Below are 10,549 nucleotides of genomic sequence, written 5' to 3' on the forward strand. Positions count from 1 at the left end.
TAAGGCCTTCAATCACAACCAGTTTATAGGGACAAAAACGTAACTCTCGTAACCCAGATAGACACGTGGCAATTTGTTTGTTGATAGACAATCGCGCAGCCGCTTCTTTGAGATTCTTCACTCTTGTGTGGTGGGTGGACTCGTGAGGAGGTCTCAGTTTTAACTCTAAAAACACCTTTTTGACTACAAATTCAAATCTCTCGCGCGACTGAGAAACGCCTGCTTTCTTCCGCCGTAGCGTCGCCGGAAGATAAAAAATCATTGTCAGTGTTCTTCTCTTTCTCTAATTATCTTAAGTGTTAGGGTTTTAGCACCTCACTGTTGTAGCTAAATCGGATTAGAGATTCAGTTTCTGTCGACGATTTCGATATTTCAGTTATTGGAAGCCTGAAACTCTGTGATTCGTTGCTAGGTACAATCTATGGCGACGACTCAGCCGTCATTTGCTGTTTCTCCGGCGAGTAGCAATCCGATTAGATTCGGATGTTTCGCGCCGCAATGCTTCGTCCGCGTCTCGAAACCGCCTTGTTACCGGCGGCGGCTCGTCTCCACTACGAGTTTCCAGCGGAAGATTGGTGGTGGCTGCGGCGGCGGTTTGATTCGATGCGAACTTCCGGATTTTCATCTGTCAGCTACAGCGACTACTGGTTAGGTTTTCTTGATCGCTAAATAAGCTTTTTGAGGTTCTATAAATGTTGAATGTGTTTGCTCGATTTGGTTTCAGTGGCAGGCGTATCGACGGAGAACGCAGTGGATCGAGTTCAGATTCCAAAAGGTGAGATGTGGAGTGTTCACAAGTTTGGCGGGACGTGTGTTGGAAACTCTCAGAGGATCAGGAACGTTGCGGAGGTTATAATCAATGATAACTCGGAGAGGAAGCTGGTGGTTGTCTCGGCCATGTCCAAGGTGACGGATATGATGTATGACTTAATCCGCAAGGCACAGTCACGTGATGACTCTTATTTATCTGCGTTGGAAGCTGTACTCGAAAAGCACCGGTTAACGGCACGTGACCTTCTCGATGGGGATGATCTCGCTAGCTTCTTGTCGCATTTGCATGATGATATTAGTAATCTTAAAGCTATGCTTCGTGCTATATACATAGGTACGAATCGTTTTGGTTTTCTTTTTCTCGATGTTCTTTTGTTTATGTTTTCTTTTAGTCTGAACTGACGTCTTTTTCATTTTGTAGCGGGCCATGCATCAGAGTCGTTTTCAGACTTTGTTGCAGGACATGGGGAGCTTTGGTCTGCTCAGATGCTATCATATGTTGTCAGAAAGGTTTGAATGATGAGTGTGGTATGGTAAATAACTGATGTTGTGCGTTTTGTAACATCTATGTTCTTTTGTCTGTAGACTGGTCTTGAGTGCAAGTGGATGGATACTAGGGACGTGCTTATTGTTAATCCTACCAGCTCTAATCAGGTGGATCCTGATTTTGGTGAATCCGAGAAGAGGCTCGATAAGTGGTTTTCCTTAAATCCGTCGAAGATAATTATTGCGACTGGGTTCATTGCTAGCACTCCACAAAACATTCCAACAACTTTGAAAAGAGATGGGAGTGATTTCTCTGCGGCTATAATCGGTGCTCTATTGAGGGCTCGTCAAGTAACAATTTGGACTGATGTTGATGGTGTATACAGTGCAGATCCTCGTAAAGGTCTGTCCTAATCTTTTTGCATCTAGTTCATGTTTTTTATTCCCGTAATGTGACTATGATATTGATGAGAATTTTTGTTCTGCAGTTAATGAGGCAGTGATTCTGAAGACACTTTCTTATCAAGAGGCCTGGGAAATGGTAAACCTAGTGTTCTTGGTATCTTAGATAATGGAGCTTCATCATGCCAACCACAACTTCTGATCAGAACTTTTTCTTATGCAGTCCTATTTTGGAGCAAATGTCTTACATCCTCGCACCATCATTCCTGTGATGCGGTATAATATTCCGATTGTGATAAGAAATATTTTCAATCTCTCTGCACCGGGAACAATCATCTGCCAACCTCCTGAAGATGATTGTGACCTTAAACTGACAACTCCTGTCAAAGGTTTTGCAACCATTGACAATTTGGCGCTCATAAATGTTGAAGGGTAAGCTCTCTTTGTCGTAGATGTGTGATTTTTTCTTTATGTAAATTGGAACTGACATGGCTGAATTCACCTCTTCCAATTCATTACGATAGTACTGGAATGGCTGGTGTACCTGGTACCGCAAGTGACATTTTTGGAGCTGTAAAAGATGTTGGAGCTAATGTGATTATGATATCACAGGTGCCGTATTTTCAAAATCTACTTGTGTTATACCAATTTTCTTCATTATATTGGCAGTTGCTTAAACCATTGTGATATTCATTGTTCAGGCTAGCAGTGAGCATTCCATATGCTTTGCTGTGCCTGAGAAGGAAGTAAACGCTGTTTCGGAGGCACTGCGATCGAGATTTAGTGAAGCTTTAAAAGCTGGACGTCTTTCTCAGGTCTCTCTCTCTCTCTGATCTATGTTTTGGTTTCCACTAATGATGACACAAGTCTCCCCTGCGTAATATAATCATAGACATTTGATAATTTTGTCTAGGAAGTTTCACTATTTTGAAGATAGCATTTTCTTTTCTCAGATTGAAGTGATACCAAATTGTAGCATCTTAGCTGCAGTCGGCCAGAAAATGGCTAGCACACCTGGAGTTAGCTGTACACTTTTCAGTGCTCTGGCGAAGGTGATTATATTGTACAGTATTGTAACCAGAAAATGACTAGTACATCTTTTATACTATGTTTTTCTTGCTAAATTTCTCCCTCATGGCTGCTTGTCTTTGTATCTCACTTGCAGGCTAATATTAATGTCCGTGCTATATCTCAAGGTTGTTCTGAGTACAACGTTACTGTTGTTATCAAACGTGAGGATAGCGTAAAGGCATTGAGAGCCGTGCATTCGAGGTTTTTCTTGTCAAGAACGACATTAGCAGTGGGAATCATAGGACCAGGCTTGATTGGTGCGACACTACTTGATCAGCTGAGGGACCAGGTAAAACTTTATAATGCTTTCCGTGTTTTTATTGTATTTTTAAAATGTTATGTTACCTTCGTTCTGGGACTATTACGCCTTTAAGAAGCTGATTAAGCAGTAAATTATGTTTTCCAGGCTGGTGTCCTCAAAGAAGAATTTAACATTGATCTACGAGTCTTGGGAATCACTAGTTCAAAAACTATGCTACTAAGTGAGATGTAAGAATGACTTCTTCTGTACTGTTTCTTGATTCTGACGCAGTGTAGGATTTTATCTGAAAGAAATATTGATTCATTTTTGATGGTATTACTGCATATTATACTCTTCTCTAGAAAAAAAAGATATCCTGAACTCTTGATAAGAATCGATATGCAACATAGATGATTTACCTAGTTGCCTGCTTCGCATATCTGGCCGTTACTGTCCCCTGATTGTTGTGATACCATCAGTGAAATGCCTTTTCGCCTTTCTTCTCTACTATTACTGTAATAATGAGTAGAAAATCAATGCTTATAAAACTGAAGTTCTCTGACTAGGTGATAACTCGGTTCAAGCTGCGGATGATTTTTCTTTGTTTTACAGTTACATGACTTGTACCTATGTTGTTTATTGCAGTGGAATTGATTTGTCACGATGGAGAGAACTTCTAAACGAGAAGGGCACAGAGGCCAATCTGGACAAATTCACTCAACAAGTGCATGGAAATCACTTTATCCCCAACACTGTACTGGTTGATTGTACTGCAGACTCTGGCATTGCGAGCAATTACTATGGTTGGTTACGGAAGGGAATCCACGTCATTACCCCAAACAAAAAAGCTAACTCAGGTCCCCTTGATCAGGTGCTATATTTTTCTCATCAAAGTCTCTGTTAAGAGTGTGTTGGTTTTTTACTTGACGGATGTTTATTTGTTTATGTACTCAGTACTTGAAGCTGAGAGACCTTCAAAGGAAATCCTACACTCATTACTTCTACGAAGCTACTGTTGGAGCTGGTCTTCCGATTATCAGCACTTTACGTGGTCTCCTTGAGACAGGAGACAAGATACTACGCATAGAAGGCATTTGCAGGTAACGGTTCTCCCACATTTTGACTCTTGAGTTGCCATCTGGTGCTGAATCTGATGGCCTGTCTTTGTGTTTTTGTTCCAGTGGAACTTTGAGTTATCTATTCAACAACTTTGTTGGAGATCGAAGTTTCAGCGAGGTTGTAGCTGAAGCAAAGAAGGCAGGTTTCACTGAGCCTGATCCAAGAGATGATTTATCTGGAACTGATGTTGCAAGAAAGGTAAATAGAGTAGCATCAAACAATTATTGCAGCAAAGTTCTGGAACTTATGATAGTCACTCATGGAATCGATACTCTTTCTGTTGTGCAGGTGATTATTCTCGCTCGAGAATCTGGACTTAAACTGGACCTCTCTGATCTTCCCGTTAGAAGTCTCGTCCCAGAACCTCTAAAAGTAAACCGTCTTTATGCATATCTGATTAATTTCAGAATCAGCTGAGAAATCATTATCAGCATCTAATCCCATGTGTTTGTAAATCTAACTTATAGGGATGCGCTTCTGCCGAAGAATTCATGGAGAAACTCCCACAGTACGATGGAGACCTAGCAAAAGAAAGACTAGAAGCTGAGAACTCCGGGGAAGTAAGATCATTCACCATAACTTTTCAATGATCTTAAACCGGCTAATCAGCATGTCCTTGGATCAATTTGACCATATCAACTATATGTATGTAAACTCTTGATTCAGGTCCTGAGATACGTTGGAGTGGTGGACGCAGTAAACCAAAAGGGAACAGTGGAGCTACGAAGATACAAGAAAGATCATCCATTTGCACAGATGGCAGGTTCAGACAATATAATAGCATTCACAACGACAAGATACAAGGATCATCCGCTTATTGTCCGAGGACCTGGTGCTGGTGCTCAAGTCACGGCCGGGGGTATATTCAGCGACATGTTAAGGCTCGCATCGTATCTCGGTGCACCGTCTTAACAGGTTATGAAAATGATCAGTTTTGCTTATCTCCGTATTAAAATTATCAGCTACGATTCTACGGATCAACAACATTTTGCTTGGTCATTTCTACACTTATTCGTAGCTGAACTTTGTTGTTTTTTGTGTGGTAAACATGTACAATAGCAACTAGTTTTTTTGGATTTGATGTTCTTTGTTTGATGCATTAATAAACGATTTGCTATTTAATAAAACGGACATTGAGAATATTACCCGTACATTTTTGATGTACTACATATAGATATTGAGAAGATACAAAACCATTCGTGCGTTACCGAAGCTTATTTGCAACGTCTATTTTCTCTGAATTGTCTTGCAGTTTTGATTAGATTCTTTTAACGTAACATAATCACAAGCATCTGAACGGTTAAATCCAATCCTTGCTAGTTGGTCACATCCTATCGGTCATAGCTTCAGGTGTGCAACCATACCACCTATAGGATCGGTCTTTTCGGATATCGAATTTTAAAATTAGGTCTTGTTCGTGTATTACAAAACTTCGGATTGAGTTCAAGTCAGGTCTGAATGAATTCAGTTTTGATGTAAAGAAATCTGAAAATAACCGAATAACCAATGTATATGAAACGGGTTTGGATACGGATATTTGTATCCATAACAACCATATTACCTGATTCGGTTTGGATATTTTGTATACAAACTATCAAAATTTACCAAAATAACCAAAAGTACTTATTAGATACGGTTTTGTTTGAGTATTTCTATCCAAACTATCATATTTTATCTTAAAATACACAAAGTATAAAAAATGACTAATATATTTAATTTTTGATTTTAATTTTAACTATTAAAATATTTATCAGTGTAATTTTAACTAATATTTTTAGATATATATTACATTTTGGATATTTTTGGATACTAATTTTGTTCTCGGTCTGGGTCAGCTTCAGTACTGGTTCTTCGGATATAGCAATTAGGAATAGCAATTCAGGATCCATTCAGTTATTTGCCCTGTGTCTAATCGGATTCACCCTGATTTTCGGATTGGTTTCTGGTCGGTTCTTCGGGTCTGATATTTTGTCCAGCCCTATTACTGCCATAAACAAATAGATATTGTAAGAAATTCATTAATCCAATCGTTATTTTAAGATCAATGAGTTAAGTAAAATGTATATCATCAACCCGGTAGATTTTTCTCAAAATATAGCTTAAACACCACTAAATCCACCAATTTAACCATAATTTATATGATCATAACCTACAAGCTTCGAACTTTATATTAATTAATTTTTTTTTCATTTTTGTATTTCTCCTTGACTTGTCCAGAGTGTGGCAACCTTATCTCCTTGACTTGTAACTCCTACCACCTTTATCACCATGCACCGTTGTCGCTCCGTTCTCTATTACCTATTTATCTGAATGCATCTGTTCTCAATTTATCACCATATTTTGATATCGCTGGTCCGATGGTTTCTGCACCATAGATGTTATTATTGGGGTTTGCAAGAGTCCATGCCCAGCTACTGTATGGAAACACTAACACTGCTTTCTTCGCCCGGAAGTCCCGCTTTAGTCCAATTCCTGACGCCCGAGTCTCCGCTTGATCGTCTTAATTATAAAGCGGTTTAAAGGGGAAAAAATGATATGCATAATGAAAATGTATCATAATAAATTATTTATACGGGATGAGAAATTTATTTATACTTGTGTGTTCGGTAGCAATTGAGTGTGAAAACAGATGTAAACAATTTGTGACTGGGTTTGATCATGGATTACATTTCAGTCGGTTTTATTATTTCGGTTCATTGTTTTAGAAAAATTATACAACCACTAACAATATGGGTTTGATGGATTACATTTCAGTCGGTTTTATTATTTTGGCTCATTGTTTTAGAAAAATTAAACTACTGCTAACAGTATGTATTACATATTTGGTCTATGTAACAATTATTATTGTGGCTTGACCTTGTGGGCTATAGCTAGTGGTTTTCCAGTCAACCTTGTAAACTTTGTCATTTAGAGTTCAAAATTTTCTGCATTGTAGAAAAAACAAACAAACAATGCTTTTCAACTAAAGATTTGACAGATCTGTCCATTCAATCCGTCTGGTGGAACTCGAGTTTCATATTATGATTGTGAAACGCGTACGTATAGCTCATCTTCTATGAGAAAATGTAAAAATATAATATCAAATTTTATTGGATTTAATTTAAAATTGTGTATTTTTGCTGCTTAATATATAAAAGAAGCATTAATAACTTATGCTTCTTGTTTTTATTATCTTGATATTATTGTTCCCTTTCCATTGACAACATATACGCAAATAGACACGTTTATTTGTTTGTATAATGTATAGTCACTGAGAAAAATATCCCCACTTGCCGTAGTCGGAACAGTAGAGAGCCTTACTTCTGTATAGTTCTGGTCGTTGCCGCAGCATCCCATGCACGTGTCGCTGTAATATCGAAAAAAGAATCGCAAATATTAATACCTTACCGATTCTTCTAAAAGTATATATCAAAATTTAGAAATTGGGATAACATTCGAACCTGCACGAGATAGACCAGAATTATCGTCAGCACCAACATGCCACGAGAAGTAACCAAGCAAACCTCTCTGCTTAGCGTATCTCACTTTCGTCACGATACTCTGATTATCATCGTATCCAATCCATGTCGTCCCTGCGTAACAGTAATCTCCAACCACCGAGGAGTTATAAACCGTTGTTGCTCTGTTATCAACTATGAACTTCCTTATCTGACCGTATCCGATAGAACCGTCCGCTGATATCGCAGGTCCGGTTGTAGGCGCGTAGTAGCTGTGACTGTTTGCGTTTGAAAGACGCCATGCGTAGCCGTAGTATGGAAATCCCAAGACTGCTTTCTTCGCTGGAAGTCCAGCTTGTGTCCATGATCTTACTCCAGCGTCGCCACTTGGACCTATCATTAACCAGTTTAGTATTCAAACAAAACCGGTATTTATTCATATTTCCAGCGCGAAACTCATAGAAAATTTTAAACTGGAATCTCTCCCAATATATAATTAGTATTTAATTTGTGAATATTTTAAAAGTTTTAAGAACATCATATATAGACCAAACCAAAATAATACTCACATATTAAATATAAATATAAATATAAATATAAATTGTATTTTTACTTTAGTATTTAATTTGATATGTCTTTCTTAAATAATACTCAAAAATTAAATATAAATATAAATTGTATTTTTACTTTTAGATATTCAATTTGAGAAACTCTCTAACCCTTGGCTTGTAAAGTTCCAACCGAAATTAGACCAATGATTTTCGAAAATTAATCGTAATATGTTATCACACTCATTGAACCAACTTCAATGCAAGTGAACCAAACATAACCGAAAAAAATCAAATTTAACTTTTTGAAACATTTTTTTGTTTATATTCTTTATTTACAAGTTTTCCAAAGAGTTATTAATTTGTCCCAATTTATTTGGTTGGATAGGTTAGTGAAGTAACCTGCGTTTGAAGGGTCATACAAAGCGGCAGGTGGACCGGTTACTCTAGACCAACCCGGTCCATAAAAATCATATGCCATAAGATTAACCCAGTCCAGACTGTCGGCAACCGCTTGAACCGGGTACAGTACAGAATAGTAGTTGTTGGAGTAGAAAACCGCAGCCGCCAAAAGCAAACGTTGTCTACCACTGCTACTAGCTTCTGCTACAACCGCTGACCGCCATTCTCGAAGCAGCGTCCCGAAGTTGCTCATCTCCGTCGCACTGCTCGGATACTCCCAGTCTAGGTCAAGACCGTGGAAGCCATTCGATCTCGCAAGTCTTATCGAAGAATCAATGAACGATTTTCGAGAAGTGGGGTTACTTGCCATGGACGCAAACGCGGTTTTATCAGCGGCTCCACCGCCGATGGACAAAAGGGTTTTCACTGAAGGGTTTCGCCGTTGGACGGTTTGAGTGAACGTGGAGAATTTCTGCTGGCTCGCGGAGGCGATGGTGACTTGATTGGTTTGAGAGTTGAGGTCAGCGAAGGCGCAGAAGAGGTGAGTGAAGAGAGATGAGTCAATGTCGGTGACGGGATACTCACTCCCTGGGAACCAGTATGAAGCTTTGACGACGGACTGGGCGGAGGATGAACTGAGGAGGAGAGAGAAGCAGAAAGTGATGGAGACAAGGAGTGATATGGGTTTTGTGGAAGACATTGTTGAGTTTCTGTGTGAGACATAGGAATGGGGTTTGTTGTGTATTTATTGAGAAATTTTACTTAGTTTAAAATCTCACGAAAGCGAAAAGTCTTGGGACGAGATTTGCGTTTGTTTTTTTTCACACACAAGTCTCATATGAATGCGAAAGCTTGGACCAAGCGACATATAATCAACGTCATTTATGTCGAAGTTGAATAGTCCACTCTCACGTATTCTGTAGAATAATCAAAGGTTTACGGAAGATTTTGTTTAAAATTAATTTGATTGTTATATGATATGATTTCGTGTGACGCAAGAAATAGGTAAATACTATAAATGGTAGTGTGACTCATCGGTTAAGGCATCTAGTGCTGACAAGAGTAGTACGTTCTCCATTCTCTAGACGTCTTGGATTAAAGTCGATGGTCGTGAAGAGTCGCTGTATGTCGAGAACTGCAAAACACACACATAAACAAGAAGGAAACAAAGGTTCTTGAAACCAACCAATCTTGATAATATGTTTTCTGCAATATCACAAGTCTTGAATACAAGATAGTTCCAGACAGATTTACAAGTGTATATTGTATATCATAAAGGTTTGAAACCTCCTGAATGATAATTGTATAGATTTTTCCGAGAAGCTAGCTTGAGAGTGAGGGGAATTACTGGGTCATACGTGATAATAACTAGCCCCGCATAGACATAACTAATCAATATAAGTTCTAACAATATAATACATCTGGCATATCACATGGATCTCTTGATAAGTTTAAAATTGTAAACTGGTTAATTCCAACCTGAACTGAAGTAAATAAATAAACACAGAATCAATGAGCGACGTGTAGAATCACAGGATGCTTCTAGAGCATGCCAAACTCTCTCAAACCAATCTCTTAATCACTTATCACTTGATAACTATCTTTTATTATCTCTATGTGTGAGTATTTATGCTAAGTAATATTAAGTGATATGTATCCCACATTGGAAAATTAATGGGACATTAAGTAATATATAAAGGGTTAGAGCCAATCCACTAATTACCAATTGGTTTTGAGTTGGAAGCCCATAATAAACCTGAATCTAACATGGTATCAGAGCCCAGATCCTAATAAGTTAAACCCCTAATTAATATATTAACCCTACTCGACCGGGTATATAGGTCGTAATTGACTCGCTCGACCGAGTATAACTGTCTTAAAAAGTTTCCGAGATTTCTGGCCGATAAGAGCCATCATCTCGAGGAGGGGTATTAAGGGATATGTATCCCACATTGGAAAATCAATGGGACATTAAGTAATATATAAAGGGTTAGGGCCAATCCACTAATTGCCAATTGGTTTTGAGTTGAAAACCCATAATAAACCTGAATCTAACAAGTAAAATATAAAAG

At 38.4% G+C, this 10,549-nt stretch overlaps 2 protein-coding genes across 2 annotated transcripts; one reads left to right on the top strand and one right to left on the bottom strand.

Moving 5' to 3' along the window:
• Nucleotides 1-57: 57 nt before the first annotated feature.
• Nucleotides 58-5,232, top strand: LOC103857732 (bifunctional aspartokinase/homoserine dehydrogenase 2, chloroplastic). Its single transcript, XM_009134958.3, has 18 exons — nucleotides 58-263; nucleotides 413-647; nucleotides 725-1,105; nucleotides 1,193-1,281; nucleotides 1,357-1,660; nucleotides 1,746-1,798; nucleotides 1,883-2,091; nucleotides 2,184-2,271; nucleotides 2,361-2,474; nucleotides 2,613-2,711; nucleotides 2,825-3,019; nucleotides 3,137-3,219; nucleotides 3,617-3,842; nucleotides 3,926-4,071; nucleotides 4,153-4,288; nucleotides 4,379-4,462; nucleotides 4,558-4,650; nucleotides 4,757-5,232. Exons 2-18 carry the CDS (start codon nucleotides 422-424, stop codon nucleotides 5,000-5,002), a joined length of 2,772 nt encoding a protein of 923 aa, XP_009133206.1. The 5' UTR covers nucleotides 58-263; nucleotides 413-421; the 3' UTR covers nucleotides 5,003-5,232.
• Nucleotides 5,233-7,160: 1,928 nt separating this feature from the next.
• LOC103857749 (class V chitinase) lies at nucleotides 7,161-9,212 on the bottom strand. Its single transcript, XM_009134976.3, has 3 exons — nucleotides 8,478-9,212; nucleotides 7,531-7,920; nucleotides 7,161-7,436 (listed from the first exon to the last, which is right to left on the bottom strand). The coding sequence occupies exons 1-3, from the start codon at nucleotides 9,175-9,177 to the stop codon at nucleotides 7,387-7,389; spliced, it is 1,140 nt and encodes a 379-aa protein (XP_009133224.2). The 5' UTR covers nucleotides 9,178-9,212; the 3' UTR covers nucleotides 7,161-7,386.
• Nucleotides 9,213-10,549: the final 1,337 nt, after the last annotated feature.

The sequence above is a fragment of the Brassica rapa genome, chromosome A01, assembly GCF_000309985.2.
Source record: "Brassica rapa cultivar Chiifu-401-42 chromosome A01, CAAS_Brap_v3.01, whole genome shotgun sequence".
Classification (NCBI taxonomy): domain Eukaryota; kingdom Viridiplantae; phylum Streptophyta; class Magnoliopsida; order Brassicales; family Brassicaceae; genus Brassica; species Brassica rapa.